The sequence below is a fragment of the Engraulis encrasicolus genome, chromosome 8 (genome assembly GCF_034702125.1).
Source record: "Engraulis encrasicolus isolate BLACKSEA-1 chromosome 8, IST_EnEncr_1.0, whole genome shotgun sequence".
Lineage (NCBI taxonomy): Eukaryota > Metazoa > Chordata > Actinopteri > Clupeiformes > Engraulidae > Engraulis > Engraulis encrasicolus.
In genome coordinates this window covers 41,232,094-41,249,593 of record NC_085864.1, presented here as the reverse complement: position 1 = coordinate 41,249,593, position 17,500 = coordinate 41,232,094, and the positions used below count along the sequence as shown (strand labels likewise).

Sequence of the window (17,500 nt, the reverse complement as noted above, 5' to 3'; positions counted from 1 at the left end):
TATGGCATCCTTGTCGAGTTTTTTGTAGCGAGTGTGTGTCTGGCAGCGCGACGCATGCACGCCGAGTAACGTTGCCGGGGTAATCACAATCACTTCCTCAACCGCAACGGATCAAATTAATTGTTATTAAAGCGATTTTAAAGAAATTTGGTCAGCGATTAAAGTGTAACAGTGTTAGATAAGCAATAAGCCACTTGAGTCCGTGGATTGTGCTCAATTGATAACGGGCAAGGGGACGTTTACGGCACTCCGCTTCGCGTCGTGCCCCACACTCCTTGGCCGTTATCAATTGAGCACAACCCACGGCCTCTCGTGGCATATTGCTTAAATTGTTATTGATTTACGTATCTATGTTATGCTGTTGTTTTGGACACCCAAATGTGCAAACACATCAAGCGTTGGCCTTAATTAGGTGCGGTCATGACTTCCGGTTAAGACGTTGAATTAAATTGAGGGCATCTTATCTTATTATCATTTCAAAATTTGATTTATTTCTGTGGCATGCTGGTGTTCTGGACAGACCTAGATGTGCTAATGCATTAAACGATGGCCTTAAATAGGAAGGTGCTTGTGTGTCTCCTAAAATGGATCCCACTGATTGGGAAACAGAGAGGAGTGCCGGGCACAAAAGTGTGACAACGCCCCAATGGAAACTATGAATGATGAAGACATAGTCCTCTGGGGTGATCCCACTGTGTTTGTGTGTGTGTGTGTGTGTGTGTGTGTGTGTGTGTGTGTGTGTGTGTGTGTGTGTGTGTGTGTGTGTGTGTGTGTGTGTGTGTGTGTGTGCGTGTGTGTGTGCGTGCGCGCGCGTCTGTCTGTCTGTCTGTGTATATTTTTGTGGTTGTGCATGTGTGTGTGTAAAGCTATGAGAGGGCTTGTGTATGCATATTGTTTGTGTGGGCGCGCATAAGTGTATGTGTGTGTGTGTGTGTGTCTCTGTCTGTCTGTCTGTCTGTCTGTCTGTCTGTCTGTCTGTCTGTCTATATTTTTGTGGTTGTGCATGTGTGTGTGTAAAGGTATGAGAGGGCATGTGCATGCATTGTGTGCGTGTGTGCGTGTGTGTGTGTGTGTATGCGTGCATGTGTTGGACACGGTGGGGATTTGAGTGCTGTGCTTGATCCACAGGTAAGCTGGGGACAGCTGTCTTGACAGGCACACCAGCAGCACTATCATTACTCATGGGAGGGGTCCAGATTCCTGACGGCTTAAATACCTGCCTGGGCCATCTCTCTCTCTCTCTCTCTCTCTCTCTCTCTCTCTCTCTCTCTCTCAATCTCTCTCTCTCTCTTTCTCTCTCTCTATCTGTCTCTCTCTCAATCTCTCTCAATCTCTCTCTTTCTTTCTCTCTCTCTCTCTACTTCTATTTCTAGTCTCGTTCTGTTAATTTGCAACATTCTTCCTCTCTCTCACACTCGTTATCTCTTTTCAGTCAGTGTCCCCCTTTATTGGTAGCACTCCCTGTTAATTTTTCTTCACGCGCATTTTCTTTACACACAAAAACACCTTCCCTCTCTCCCACCCTCCCATCCTCCCTCCCTCCCTCCCTCCATCTGCCTCCCTCCTCTGTTACTCCCTCTATCATCTCTCCATACCCAGACAGTTGTCCCTTTCCCCACGTCTTTTCCCATGCGTCTTTCTTTCTTGTTGGACTCGTTCCGTCCCGTCCCGTCCCGTCCCCCTTTTCCTTTATAAACACAACTCTATCATGTCGCTACCTCGGGGGCACGGCTGCCTCACCAACAGATGTCTCACTTTGTGATAGGACTGTGAGAAATATCACAGGCAACACGCACACAGGCAACACACACACACACACACACACACACACACACACACAAACACACATACACACACACACACACACACACACACACACACACACACACACACACACACACACACACACACACACACACACATACACACACTGACTCTCTTCTCACACACTCTCTGTTAAACAGACACACACACACACTGACTCTCTCTCACACACACAAACAGTGGATGGTTGGAGACAAGTTCCTGGGAACACAAACGCTATATCTTTGTTTTTCCTCTGTCTTATCATACCCTTGTTTTGAAAGAGTCAAGTAGCTTGTCTCTATGGTGGGTGTGTGAGAACACCACTACCACTATGAGATGTCTGTGGTCGTCTGTTGACATTTTTTGCGATACTCTTACTGTAAATGGAAACTTAAGTCTCTTTTATGAAAATTAAAGAGAACTCGGTCGATAACAATAACACTGCCAGGCAGCTGCATGATGATGCAGCATCTTCCTTACACCTACCTTCGGGGCTGCAGACTTTCTGTTTTGTTTTTACTGTACGAAAGATACTTTCAGGGTGACAAGAGGATGTTGACCTTTATCGTACATCACACCTCTGTCCTTTCACACAGCACTAGTAGAAACCGTCACACGTTACATTTCCTACGCATGTTCGCCATTTATTAGCAGCTTGCTAGCAGGCCCACGCATAGCTTATCTGCCCTTTAGGAGTAATTCCAAAACACTCACAAACACAAACCCTTTATTCTACACGACCATCTGGACCAGTTACTACATTATTAGCAAACAGATTTTACGAGTATAACTTTACGACTCAAATTCTTTGATTGAAGTCAGGATGTTATTGTTGTATTTAAGATCTCATGAACATGCCTTGCTTGATATTGGTTGTGCAAAAGCAGCAACATCAGAAAATCTATTTTCCATTTTCGTACAAATATTTCCAATCGTTTGTGTACAGTACGTGACGAGACATGGAAAGTCAGGTTCAGGTTTCTGAAGATTCTCTCAAGTGTCAAGACTGCCAGGAATTCCCTTTCCTCAGTCGCGCGACTGCAAGCCGAAAGTGGGCCAAGTCCGCGCCAAATGTTCTCGAGAGTCGTGTCTGGCCCCGGAGGCTATAAGGAGCACTGTATGTATTCGGTGTATAGCATGGTGGAGCATTCTGGGAGCAGAGCCACTGACAAGGGGGGCAAAAGGGTCAGTTTTCCCAAGCCATAAAAGGATGGGGGGCAGAATTGGCTCCCCATTACACTGCACGTATTGGATTGGGGTGCATTTTAGTGTACTTTGTCCCAGGCCCAGCCGAAGCTGTCGAAGCCCTGTCTGGGAGTATATGGAGCGTGATGCCCTCCTAAGCGTGCTGAGCTAGCACACTAGATGTGTTGCATCACGCACTCAAAAATGTTCCGCCGCGGGCTACGTTGGAATTAGCTTTCGCTACGTGCCTATCAGAGCTAGAGAACTATGCATGAGAACCCGCAAAATTGCAATGATTGATGATAATGGCGCAAAAAAGTCAGGCAATTGCTGCTGTAAAACTACTTGTTTTTTTTTTACTACTTTCATTACTTCGATGTTAATTGCTCTATTTAATCTTACTGTCCAGAAACAATTCCGTTAAAAGCTAGATTTACTTCTGAATGTTTTGCTCCAAATAGGCATCCAGGGTAAATATATGTTTACAAGACAGCTCTATGCAATAAAAGTGAGGCAGTTGGCCGTAACGTTTCTCAATTTGACTCCATTACATCAACGAAAACACACAGTAGAAAAATGCATGCATTAAGATACACATGCACACGCCCGCATGCACTCATGCAAACACACACTCACACACACACACACAAACACACACACACACACACACACACACACACACACACACACACACACACACACACACACACACACACACACACACACACACACACACACACACACACACACACACACACACACACACACAGACACTCACACACACACACACACACAAAGGATCATATATTTTCCAAGTTTATGCCACTGACCACAAAATAAAGTACACCCCCACCCTTGAACACACATAAAATCACAAACTCTCTCTCTCTCTCTCTCTCTCTCTCTCTCTCTCTCTCTCTCTCTCTCTCTCTCTCTCTCTCTCTCTCTCTCTCTCTCTCTCTCTCTCACACTCACTCACTCACTCACTCACTCACTCACTCACTCACTCACACACACACACACACACACACACACACACACACACACACACACACACACACACACACACACACACACACACACACACACACACACACACAGAAACGCACCGAGTGCCAATATAAACTCGAAAACTCTAGAACATCATCTTTCTTGCTGTTGTTGTTGTTTCGTGTTTTCTTTCCTGCCTCATTCTGCCCCACAAAAGTGCTCTCACAAACTTACTGTACACTACAGTCTGAAATGCACTACATGCACTAAAACACATGTGCACGCGTACATGCACACAGGAGCGCGCTCACGCGTATACACACACACACGCACACGCACACACACACATACACACACACAGGCGGATACACACACACAAATATGCACACACACAAACACACGCACACGCACACAAATACACAGACGCGCGCTCACGCGTATACACACACACACACACACACAAGCACACACTCACACACACACACACACACACACACACACACACACACACACACACACACACACACACACACACACACACACACACACACACACACACACACACACTTGTACGTGTGTACACCCATGGGCACTTTTTTTCTCCAGCCTCTGAGTCAGCTTCGTCCACACTGGGGCAATTGGCCTTCCTTCCTGCCAAGCTGCCCTGTCACAAACACACTGATAATAAGGAGAGAGAGAGAGAGAGAGAGAGAGAGAGAGAGAGAGAGAGAGAGAGAGAGAGAGCAAGGTAGGGAGAAAGAAACAGGGGAGAGGGTGGGAGACTGAGAGAGGGGGGAGAGAGAGAAAGAGAGAGAGAGAGAGAGAGAGAGAGAGAGAGAGAGAGGGAGGGAGAGGGAGGGAGGGAGAGAGGAGGACATTAGAAATGACAGGAGAGGAAGGAGAAAACGAGAGAGAAAAGGGAGAACCCAAAGCTCAAATTACAGGAAAACCCCAATTCCACAGGGAACACGAGAGGATAGACGGCGGGGAAAGAGAGACAGAGACAGAGAGAGAGAATGGAATTGGGGGAAAAGGAAATGAGAAGAGAGGAGAGAAAAGAAAGAATAAGTAAAAGAGAAAATAATGGGAACCCATCTCCTCTCTATGCCTCACTTTCTTTTTGGCCCTCTATCCCGTAATATCTCTTTCCCTCTCTTTTGCTTTCTCTTGCAAGACGAAACGTTTGAATCAGGAGAGGTCTACACTGTCCCTTGGGGGAGTGCGAGGGTGGGGATGGTGGTGGTGGTGGTTATTTTCCCAGCATGCATCACTCAGGGCAATAGTTGCTTAATTCCAGCTGCTGGACGTGTGTGTGTGTGTGTGTGTGTGTGTGTGTGTGTGTGTGTGTGTGTGTGTGTGTGTGTGTGTGTGTGTGTGTGTGTGTGTGTGTGTGTGTGTGTGTGTGTGTGCGCGTGTGTGTGTGTCTGTGCGCACACATGTGTGTTGTGTCTGTGTGTGTGCATATGTGTGTTTATAGAGGCAGAAAAGAGGATGGCGTAATGGCTCAAGAGTATATTTTTCTGTGTTGGTTGGGGTGTATATGCATGCATGTGTGTGTGGTATGTTTTGGTGTGGTGTGTGTATGTGTGTATGTGATTATGTGCGTGTGGGCGTTTGCATGTGTGCGTGTGTGCGTGTGTGTGCGTGTGTGTGCACATGAGTGCACATGTGTGTGCTGGTGTGCTGAACATCAGATGTCGAGGGATAGCGGGGAAGTATTTATTGCACCCAAACAAACAGATGTGGTTAAATACAAACAGCAGGTCAAGGACACATATGTGAACACATGTGATCCTGTCAAGTGTGTGCGTACTTATATCTCGTTGCCTGCTTGCATATACAGTGCGTAGTATGTGCTCGTGTGTGTGACTATGTGAAAGTTAATGTAAGTGTGTGTAGGCCTTTATGTATCAGGGCTGTAACAATACACTCAATTCACGATTCGTTTCACATCACGATCTTTGACCTACGGTTCGCTTTTGAAATTCTTTTTTTTTTTTTTCAAAAAATTAAATGATAATTTTGACAGAGCAGGTTACAAGTTGCTACTAAGTATCAAAAAACTGTTTAAAAATAATAATGAGGAGAATTTGAAACGTCACATCATATCTTGTGGTTGTTTTCTGCACTGAAGGGGAACAGAACTTTGAAAAAGCTTACCAAGATACTGCCCTCTTGCATCGCTATACAGTATCGTGACTGTGTGGATCACAATTTCTCGGCTCGATACAATATTGTTACAGCCCTAATATGTTTGTGTTAATTGGTGGTTGGAATGGTGGTTAAGCAGAAGAAATGGTAAGGAAGGAGGAGATGAAGTGGGTTAGGGGCCATAGCAGCCAAGCCTCTCCTTGTAAACAATTGGGGGAGTTGGCCCGGCGCCCAACCATCTCCTCAGTTCCTGCGGCCTGCAAAACTGTTTACTGCCTTGCGCTAAGAGAAAGCAGATCGGTCCCGGACCCAACGCTCGGGCCTAAACAAGAGCCCCACTTAAAGACCACCGCAGGCCCCCGGGTGAAGAAGCAAAAACCCCAAAACAAAACGCCCATAAAAATGCCACGGATACCAACGCGGCAACACAATGCTAACATGCACACCACTGCTATACCCAGCGAAGCACTCGCTAGACAGACACACAACACTGCACAGCAAACTGGCATCATGGCTATGCATTAAACGCAACAATTTAACCATTTTCCTGACCAACAGGTTAGAGGATAGGAATTTGTCCCCTGTCTGTCGGTTTTCTTTACTTTTTCGGCTTTGTTTAATACAGTTTTTGATTTTGCATTCAGCTCCAGTGTGCGACTCCTTTCTTCACAACATAGCACAGCACAGCACAGCACAGCACAGCACAGCACAGCACAGCACAGCACAGCACAGCACAGCACAGCACAGCACAGCACAACAGCAGACACTGGGGGAAAGAACATGGGGTATAGACTAGTATGCAGAGACAATAGATGCAGTCAGGTGGGGTCAGGTGACTATGTGAGACGTGAGGCATGGGCGGGTGTATTTAACGTATGAATGCCATTTTTTTTCATACTAAGTGATGAGCTCGTCGTCTTGTCTTTTCCATTTAGGAGATGGAACAGGGGAATTGTGGGAATATGTCGGTTGCTGTTTGTTTTCTGCCCTGCTGCCAAGGAGAATGATGAGCGCATGAGAGAGAGGGGGGCAAGAATGCAGCCCTTACTGATTATGGACTATAACATAGACTCCACAACGTGTGTGTGTGTGTGTGTGTGTGTGTGTGTGTGTGTGTGTGTGTGTGTGTGTGTGTGTGTGTGTGTGTGTGTGTGTGTGTGTGTGTGTGTGTGTCTCTGTGTGTCTCTGTGTGTTGTATGTTTATAATGATGATGATGGTATGTTCCAAAAAAATCATCTTCCCACTCAAAAAGCAGACTTTCTTGATTACTCCACAATATAGAGTACGTTTCCTCTAATCAGTCACCTCAGGGAAATGTCAGGGAAATGCCAGTTGTACTTAACATGCAACATAAGCAAATGACCAAGCAAATCAGTGATGTCAATCCATCCCATCTGTGCTGTTTGTATGTTACGTAGTGTTCAGTTGATGTGGGAGTGTACCATAGCCCTATACTGTATGTAGAGGTAGTAGTAGAGTAAAAGTAAAATAATCTCGTCAGTTTATAATTAGATACAGTGTAATAACTGGTGTAACAGGGACTATTACCAGTGTTGAACTTACATAATGAACTCATTTCTAATTTTAATTAGGGGTGTAAATAATAATCGAAATGTATCGATATATCGAGATATAATCTGATGATTGAATCGAATTGCATCGTATCACGTGGAATTCTTCAGTATCGAAAATAATCGAATCGCTGGCCCCTTCCCAATGCCGCAGCTCAAAAACATAATAGAAGTGGAAAAGTAATTGGAAAAAAGTAGAAAATAATCGAATCACATCGCATCGCATAATAAGATATCAATATTGATGAATAGTATCGTCATGGAGGCTGTGATTTACACCCCTATATACCTCTGTATATGTTGTTGAAAGGGACTGTATTAAATAGAGTTATGTAGAATATTTTACACAATAAGTGTAGGGCAGTGTTGTTTCCCATCTGGTGTGATGTGTTGGTTGTGGCGATGATGTGCTTCATCATGTCTGCTGAGGTTGCATTACAGTGCTGGTGTGTGCTGGTGTTTGCATTTGTGCGTGTGTGTGTGTGTGTGTGATTATTCACAATTTCTGATGTTAACTTTTGCTACATGACATGTCATTACACTTATCCCTAATCTGAACTGCCTGCCCATTAGGCCACAGCCGCCCATAAAACTATGCTGTGTGTATTTATTAAGTGTGTGTGTGTGTGTGTGCGTGCGTGCGCGCGGGTGTGTGTGTGAGCGTGTATGTGTGTGTGTGTGTGTGTGTGTGTGTACGTGTGTGCGTGCGCGCGCGGGTGTGTGTGTGAGCGTGTATGTGTGTGTGTGTGTGCGTGTATGTGTGTGTGTGTGTGTGTGTGTGTGTGTGTGTGTGTGTGTGTGTGTGTGTGAGCATGTATGTGTGTGTGTGTGTGTGTGTGTGTGTGTGAGCATGTGTGTGTGTATGTGTGTGTGTGTGTGTGTGTGTGTGTGTGTGTGAGTATGTGCGTGTGTGTGTGTGTGTGTGTTTGTCCCACCCATTCCATCTTTCAACAGCATAGTCTCTCGTGTACGACTCGCTCCCTAATGTCCTGTTGCTGTACTGTAAACCATAAATCATACCATAGAATAGTGTGTGTGTGTGTGTGTGTGTGTGTGTGTAGGGGTGTGTGTGTGTGTGTGTGTGTGTGTGTGTGTGTGTGTGTGTGTGTGTGTGTGTGTGTGTGTGTGTCTTGTATGTGTGTGTAAAGGAGTGGGTGTGTGCAAACAAACAGCGTCCCTGGCCAGCCATCACTACTGTGTGTGTGTGTGTGTGTGTGTGAGAGAGACAGAGAGAGAGAGAGAGAGAGAGAGAGAGAGAGAGAGAGAGAGAGAGAGAGAGAGAGAGAGAGAGAGAGAGAGAGAGAGAGAAGGGTTGCCACCTCTGCCTGACAAACAAATATCGGACATTTCAAACTCAATTGACCTGTTTGCTTGTTAGCAAAGACATCCTTCATTCAGTGTCATCATCAACTAGCCGTTGATCTTGATGAGAGAGAGACCGACAGACAGAGTCAGAGAGTCAGAGATTCAGAGAGTCAGAGACAGTGGCCATTTCTCAAGAAGTGTGTCAGCCTAATTAGTCACACCCAGTGATTGGATACTCCGAAGAGTTCACCAAAGAGTTATCCAATCACTGGGCGTGACTAATTAGGCTGACACAATTCCAAGTGTGCTTCCTAGAACATTGAGAAATGGCCACTAGTATGTGTGATGTGTAACAAGCAGCACAGCATCACGGTTGTTCAAGAGAGAGAGAGAGAGAGAGAGAGAGAGAGAGAGAGAGAGAGAGAGAGAAATAGAGAAATAGAGAAATAGAGAGCATGGGCCTATACTTCAAAGTTGGTTCAGGATGAGTTAAAGTTAAGAAATGAGGTAAATTCTAATCCAATGAGGTAAACTCATCTAATACAAGAGCTTTTCTTAAGAAAATGAGGACTCCAGGCTCTTCTAATAGATGATTTACCTTAACTTATCCTGAACCAGCCCCATGTGTATAGGCCAGCCCCATGTGTTTGTGTGATGTGTGTTTACTAGCAACTGACCGTTGTTCTTGATGTCGAACTTGTGCAGCTCCTTGGCGTAGTAGTCCTCGTCCTCCAGCTGCGGCGTGAGCTCTGGCACCGACGCCTGCCGCTCGGCATTCTGGTCCAGCGTGCTGTTGTAGATGGACAGCAGCGCCGCCGGGATGCTCTCCTCCTGCGCCTGCTCTGAGCCGCCGCTCTCCTCTCCTCCGCCTCCGCCTCCGCCCTCCCCTTCCTCGGGCTTGGGCTCCTTGTCCATGCGCAGCTTGCTGAGGATCTGGCCGCGGATGGCTTCGATGCGCTTGCGCTTCACCAGCTCCAGGTCCAGCGTCTTGCAGGTGGACAGGGCGCCCACGCCCGCGCTGCCCGCCAGCGCGCAGCACAGCGCCAGTGCCAACGTGAGCCACAGAGCCTCCATGTTTGTTTGTTTTTTTTCGTTCTCTACTCGCCCAACGTCTTTGTTTTTTGTTTGTGTTTGTTTTCCCTTTTGGTCTTTAGTCGGTTTTCTCCGGACTCCTTTCCTCGCTACGGTACGTCCAAATGAATTTCGTTCAATGTTTTGCTTCTCCGGAAATTTTCTCTACTCCGATTCTGTGCGCAGGTCCTCTTCGCACCACAGTGGCTGTCCTCCACAGACACGAGAAGTCCAGAGAACAAACTGAAGACACAAACAGCAGTGGAGGTGAGACAGAGGTGAGGTCAAAAGTGTTCGCTCACCACTGGACGCCCAATGGATGGAAACAGTCACTTATCCTTGTTTTGTTTTGGGTCAGTTTTGTTCGTCGTTTTTCTCCTATTTCCCTCTGTTTTGTATCCCCGTTTCTAACCGCAGCAGATTATCCGTCCTCTACCACAGTGATGCTGTGATGCTCCTTAAAAGCCTGTCTCTTGAGTTCTCAGTTGATCTCTCGAACTACCGTTTGCTGCTGCTGCTGCTGCTGCTGCTTAGGCTGCTGTTGTCTTTGGATCGGAAAGCACCTACTTGCGGAGCTTGTGCCTCGTGTCGTCTGGCCGTCTGGTAAGCGTCTGTGCCTGGTGGGAGGGCGGACGGGCAGGGTAGATCAGGGCAGGGCAGGGCAGGGCAGGGCAGGGCAGACAGACTGGGGTGGTGGGTGGTGGGTGTGGGTGTGGATGAGAGCTGGGGTGGGGAATCCCACCTCGCTAGTGCAGCTACTCTTTTCCAGCACCTCACTCACTCACTCACTCGCTTGCTTTCTCTCTCACACACACACTCAAGGGGTGAGCGGCTGGACGGACAGAGCGAGTGAGTGAGCATACACACTCCCACACACTCTCTCACACACAGAGCTGGGAGAGGGAAGAGAAGAAGAAGAAAAAAAACCCTGTTACATTCCCTAGGCACACGGAGTGTCCAGCCCTCTGATGCACAAACAAACAGGAGAGACAGACAGACAGACAGACAGACAGACAGACAGATAGACAGGCTGACAACACAAAAACAAACACACAGACAGACAGACAGACAGACAGACAGACAGACAACACAAGGACAAACACACAAACACACACACAAACACACACCGAGTCAGAGGGGATCCAAACACACACCACACAATAGTCCTTAGAGGCAGTAGCCGCTGACATCCACCGTGCACACACTCCCTCCTTCTCTAATTCTCTCCTTCGCTTGCTTGTTCGCTTTGCGCTCAGACACACACCTCCCAGAGTAGGTTGTGGAGGTTTGCTTAGCTTCCTGCTCTCCCCTGGCGGTGCACACTTTGAACAACTGTCTAAACTCCTGGCAAGGAGACACTGCAACGCTTGTTATGAGTCCACGGGTCTGGACAAGATCCGAGTCTCTCTCTCTCTCTCTCTCTTTCTTTCCCTCTTTTCTTTCTCTTCTACTGAAGAAAAAAAACGCTTAAGTCAGCTCAGTCTGTCCAGCTGCAACAGTGGGATCTCCGGAGTGGAGAGGCAAACACACAGAGAGAAGGAGAAGAGTGGAGCACAACAAGAAAAGCCCCCCTCTGGCCCTGGATATAAAACACAATCAGTAATCAGGGTGCCTGCCCTGCCTGACAGCACAGCAAGTTCAGCCTGACTCAACCCTCCGCTTTGCTCCACTCAACACTGTCCAGCACAGCACAGCACGGCACACAGCCCGAGCACTTCACTTTCCCCTCCAATAAATGCTCAAGTCTCCCCCCCACCCCTGCTGTGTACTCTCTCTCTCTCTCTCTCTCTCTCTCTCTCTCTCTCTCTCTCTCTCTCTCTCTCTCTCTCTTTCTCTGACACACACTGTCTAGCTTTCTGCCTCTCTGTCTTTCTCTCGCTCTTCCCTCTTGGATTGACAGCCCCGCTTTTTTTGCGGCGGCTGCCTGCTTTCAATTACTTTAGTTTAGCCCCTTTGGTACCTGTCTGGCTCTATATATGTCCAGCCTACTCTTCTTTCTCTTTCACCCCCCTTTCTCTCTCTCTCTCTCTCTCTCTCTCTCTCTCTCTCTCTCGCTGTCGCTCACTCACTTCTCAGGGGCTGTAACCAAAAGCTGGGTAAAGAGCAAGAGACGCCGCGTCCCCCTCCTAGGGCTTCTTCCTTCTGAAGGCTGATCAGATGACCTCTGGCTTCCTCTGACGGAGTGATAAAGCTCCCGAGAGGCTTAGAGGCGGCCTGGCAGTTAATCAGATAGTGGCGTACAGTAACACTCAGAGAAACCGAGAGAACTAAAGAAACTCTTTTTCCCTCCTCGTCATGTATAAAACACATAAGGTTCCGTTAAGTGATCGTAGCCCCTTAATGTGCGCCGTACCTCCAGTGGCACGCTGCAATAGTCATTGAAATGTAACTACCATAGCACTACAATACTATGACACAACACAGGCCCTTTAGTAATGCACCACGACTTGGTCATTACCATACTGGTAACAACAAATTTATAAAGCCGTGTCTTAAGAGGTTAAGTAGTGCACGACCTGACACTACTCAAATGATTTGGCTTTTTGCGACCCAATTGTGACCGTGTCTTAACAAAAACTACACGCAGGACGGACGTGAAGTGTTAAGAGCAAGAAGGGAAGCAGTAGTCACTCTTCGCTGTCTCTGGCGTACAGCAAGTAACACTTCCTACGAGCACACGAGCGAGCGAACGTTTCAGAGGAAGATCACAATGACAGCAGAGCAGCTACTTCTGTTTCAGAGAAAGCGTTTGAATTGACTAACGCTCTGCACTCTTCCTACAACATACAGATACACGCGCGCACACTGAACCCACACAGAACACTGATGACACAAAATGCAGTGGCCCCCGGGAAAGCCAAGCACATGGTGTGTGCTCTTTTCCCTCGGGTTGAATTCAAGTCTTACAAACGCACAAACACACACTCGCAGTCACACACACTTTTACAAGCAGCGTGACAGGAACTGAAACAAAAGCCGTGCTATAATCTCGTGGAAAACACCCTGACTGCCTCAGTGATGCAATGGGCACACAGAAACACATACACACACACACACACACACTCTGACAAACTAACACACAGAAGCATACACATTACAAGCACAGCCTCACACACACACACACACAGTTCCACACTGAGCCGTCCAAGACGTTGACGACAGGAGCGTTCAAAGACATACCAAAAAAATAACAGATGAAAGAATGAAATAAATGGATAAGTACCCGGCACTCTGTGAGCGCAACTGTTGCGCGGAGCGGCGTGGTGCGGTGCAGTCAGTGGCAGCGGAACCAGCGGGAGCAGAGGAGCTACGAGAGTTTCTCAGCTTGTTGTGTTAGCCAAAGGGATCGGGTTGCGATCTCCCACTCTCTCCCCTCTCTGTCTCTCTCTCTCTCTCTCTTGCTTTCTTCCTCCCTCGTTTTCCTGGATTCTTTGTGGGTGCCGGTCCGCTTTTATGCCCTTTGACTCCTTAGCTGGATTCCACATGAACACCTCTCGCTGTCTTGTTCTCTTCCTCCCTTCCTCTCTGTCTCTTTCTCTCTCTCTCTCTGTCTTGCTCTCTCATTCACTGTCACAGCGTGCTGGTCTCTCTGACTCCCCCTTACACTCTCTCTTTTTTTTTTGAACAGCCCCCAGTCCTTCAGCCTGCTGCTTGTCAGAGCTTGTGGGTGACAAAATGATTAGTGTGAGCTCTCCGTTCCACTAACTTCTCTCTCTCTCTCTCTCTCTCTCTCTCTCTCCCTCTCCCTGTTTCTCACTCTCGCTCTCACTCACTGTCTCCCTCACTTACACACACATACACTTACACACATTCTCATTCTCTCTCCCTCCCTCTCTCTCTCTCTCTCTCTCTCTCTCTCTCTCTCTCTCTCTTTCTCTCTCCCCCTCTCTCCTCTTTTTTTTCTCAGGTTCCTGTTAGTGCTCTAATAGAGTGGGGAGCTCTCCGCCCAGGAAATGAGGGTAACGGCCTCTCTGAGTAAAACATCTGCAACTTAACAGCAGAGAGAGAGAGAGAGAGAGAGAGAGAGAGAGAGAGAGAGAATTCAATGTTAGTCTATCTGCATGTCCAGAGAACTGTAAGTAGCACTTGCCATAGGCCTAAATGCACTTACATGCACGTGAGCCTAACTATTGGCAGATACATAGCCTGCTGTATACGTAAGCTAGCATCAATCTATGTGCATGTTATTACTGGCAAATACATTTCCATAACACATTTGTACACATGATTACTGAGGGACCACAACTAAGAAAGAATAACAAGAATAATTGCTGGAAAAAAATATAATGAGTATACAAAGGCTGCGGTCATCCCACAAACAAACTGACACACTGAGAGCTTGACAGAAATGCGCACACACGCACGCGCACACACACACACACACACACACACACACACACACACACACACACACACACACACACACACACACACACACACACACACACACACACACACACAGAGCCGTTGACAGCTTTGGCTGGGCCCGGGACAAATTCATCTGAAGGGGCCCCAAACCCAGTCTATACATTATAATGAGGATGCAATTTGGGCCCCCTCTCTCTGCCTGGGCCCGGGACAAGTGACCCCTTTGTCCTACCCTGCCGGTTTCCCTGCACACACACACACACACACACACACACACACACGCACACACACACACACGCACACGCACACGCACACGCACACATACACACGCACACACACAGGATGCTGACCTTACACCACTCTTCACAAATCAGCCGACAAACAAACAACACCCAAAACGCCCAAACTGATATGACACTGGTTTCCTCTAGTCTTACAGATGGAAACTTCCTTCTTCGAAACAAGACACATTAGAAAACCCAACTTGTTGTGTTTCATCTCGTCACTTGCTCTGCATTTGAAAGACCCGCCACAGCTGAGTAATACGTATAGCTACGTTAAACGTATCATTCAAAATACAAAAGTGTGACAGAACAGAAACCATTCAGTGTTTGAAAACAATTTTGGAAAAAAAATGAAAAAGTTCAGCATTACACCTGCTATGAAATTTGAATACACATTTGCAAATGCACAAATGCACATTTCCAGATTCATGGGATGACAACAGCATCATATTGACCTCCTCCATATTCTATGACAGTGTGAACATGTTTGTAATTACTGGATTATTATGTCCATAAAATACTGTGAAATCATAAGCAAATAAGCATGATTTAGTATGATCTTCTAAGACTTAATCGGAAGTTCTTTTCTGAGATCAATTTGAATATCCTTTGAATAATGGCTGATCTGTTTCAAATTCCTTTCTGGCAGGCATTTTGATGGACACCAGCAATGACATTTTGTGCACATCACAGAGTGGTTTTAGTCAGTGATGTAATACAGAGTACATCCCCTTTGAGTCTGCAAGCCCATAAATAACTATTGTGTTAACTTAAGCTGGTCATTTATGGTGGCTTTATGAACATACAATCTCCTTGTAGCCTTTACAAGGTTTACTGAGAGGATATCTTCCTTGTGAGGCAACAGTCGCCCATTCCATCCTGACCCATCCCATGAATGTGGATTAAATAACATGAATAGCTGTAATACCAGACATACCGACCTTTAGTACACACCATAATTAAGTTCAGCAGAACAACTTCACTCTGCACTGTCCACTTACTTGCCCTGGTGATGGCAACATCTGGACCATACCTGCCACCCTGTGGTTAAAAAAGGTAATGCGTAGATGAGTACTGATAGTAATACTTGCACTGTGTGCAGTCCTCATCAATTCATAAAAGTAGCTTAATAGACATTCATGTTGACTGTTTAGAAAGTTCCGTTACAAAATAAATTACAGGCCATAACGGCATAAATCCCTTATGTAGGCGTAGGCCTAGGCTACGCAATATTTAATAGCCTGTAGGCAGCGGCATTGATAAAAACACTGTGGTCTAATTCTGGGTCTAAATAAATAAGCTACTTTTTCATTTCCGCTACCCCTAATTGACAAAAAAATGCTGTTTTGACACCTTACCTCACCTTTCAGTCGTCATCTGGGTGTAATAACACCTGATGCCTTGGCGAGTGAGAGATGGCACGAGGACGTTCCACTTGCGCGCGCCCGCACGTGCCACTCACACACTGAAATGACAGCTCTCTTGTTTCAACGTTAAAATGCTAATTTCCGAAATGGTTACTCTGTGGCACAGTACTATCTCAAATCACACCACGTAGCCTTTCAGACCAGACAGTCTACACGAACATGCAGAAATTCAAAACATCATGTCAGACACCATTAATAGGCCTAGGCCTATTACCTAAACTGTTCATAAACGGTCTGTGTTTCCCCATGACCAGCACATACTAGCCTTGTCTAGGCTAATCATAACTCGCCAAATACATACCCAAACCACTGAAAACATACGCACATTCACACAAAGGTTTAATAAACAAAAACGTAGAACTTGATCTTGTGGAAATGCTGCGAGGAAATGGCTATTGGATATTAGATAAACTAGGCCTAGTTCTGGACTCAAATTGTTCACACACCTGTGAACTGCTGTATTGAATTGAACACTCGGGTAGTTCTAAGCACCACGAGCGCGCGGACGAAGAGGCATGCCATGAAAGTTGACTTGCTCACCCAGGCATGGGGTTGCCAGGTCGAGAGGTTCTGTAAAAATGTGCCAAAATGCCAGAATGCAAAATGTGTGCGTCGAAATGTGTGCGTTCAAAATGTAGGGCCTACGTCAAGTAAAAAAGACATATACAATGGAGATCACACCAGACGTAGAGTTCTTAAAAATATTACTAAACAATGTGCCAGAAACGTGCGTCTGGTTCACCATAGGTACAGTAGGCATATTCAATGAAATACGGCTCTGTTTTATTTTGTTTAAAACACTGCCCAACAATCATCATGACCGTTTGCGTTTGAGCTTTTTGACCTTTGCCATGCGTTGTTGCAAACCTGGCAACCCGGGCAGATCTTGGATTACACAATACACAAGAATGAGACACCTGGGCAGGAGCGCGGACACTGGTGAGAACAGGATCAGAGAAAACGACATTTGTTCGAGTGATGAGTCATGAAATTCAAACTTACTCAAACATCTAACGCCAGGTGAACAAGCAGGTGCTCATATCGTCTCATTGTCCAGGTCCTGGACTCCAGGACCCATGGCCTCGTTTGTTTTGCACAGCGACTGGGCATGGTTGCCAAGGACGCCACTGAGGAGAAGCGCAAGACTGCGGAATTAATCCCACGACAAAGGAAAGAGGTAGATCTGGGCTATCAAGTGCGCACTTGAGTGAGCGTTGCCCTAATGGTAACCTCTCAACAATTAAACAGACGTCTCAGTGCCCGATGTCAGCGAGAACTTTGAAGGAAATGAGATTTAAGCGACGCAAGAGGGGACAGATAGCAAGAAACGCGGGGTGCTCG

At 46.6% G+C, this 17,500-nt stretch overlaps 2 protein-coding genes across 5 annotated transcripts in view; one reads left to right on the top strand and one right to left on the bottom strand.

Moving 5' to 3' along the window:
• The window catches only part of LOC134454621 (transforming growth factor beta-1 proprotein-like), a 44,357-nt gene extending 30,500 nt beyond the window's left edge, over nucleotides 1-13,857 (bottom strand). Inside the window, exons 1-3 of one of the 4 annotated variants that reach the window (XM_063205717.1) lie at nucleotides 13,304-13,857; nucleotides 10,580-10,973; nucleotides 9,687-10,546 (exon numbers count right to left, since the gene is read on the bottom strand). In XM_063205717.1, the coding sequence (XP_063061787.1) occupies nucleotides 9,687-10,083 (397 nt within the window). In that variant the 5' untranslated portion in view covers nucleotides 10,084-10,546; nucleotides 10,580-10,973; nucleotides 13,304-13,857. Of the gene's footprint in view, nucleotides 1-9,686; nucleotides 10,974-11,207; nucleotides 12,074-13,303 lie in introns of those variants that run through there. The other 3 variants (XM_063205714.1, XM_063205715.1, XM_063205716.1) reach the window with 3 other exon arrangements.
• A 3,218-nt stretch (nucleotides 13,858-17,075) lies between these two features.
• LOC134454617 (cyclin-dependent kinase-like 1) overlaps nucleotides 17,076-17,500 on the top strand; it is a 16,208-nt gene continuing 15,783 nt past the window's right edge. The window contains exon 1 of the mRNA XM_063205709.1: nucleotides 17,076-17,500. This exon is cut by the window's right edge and continues 20 nt beyond it. The gene's annotated coding sequence lies outside the window, so the exon portion shown is untranslated.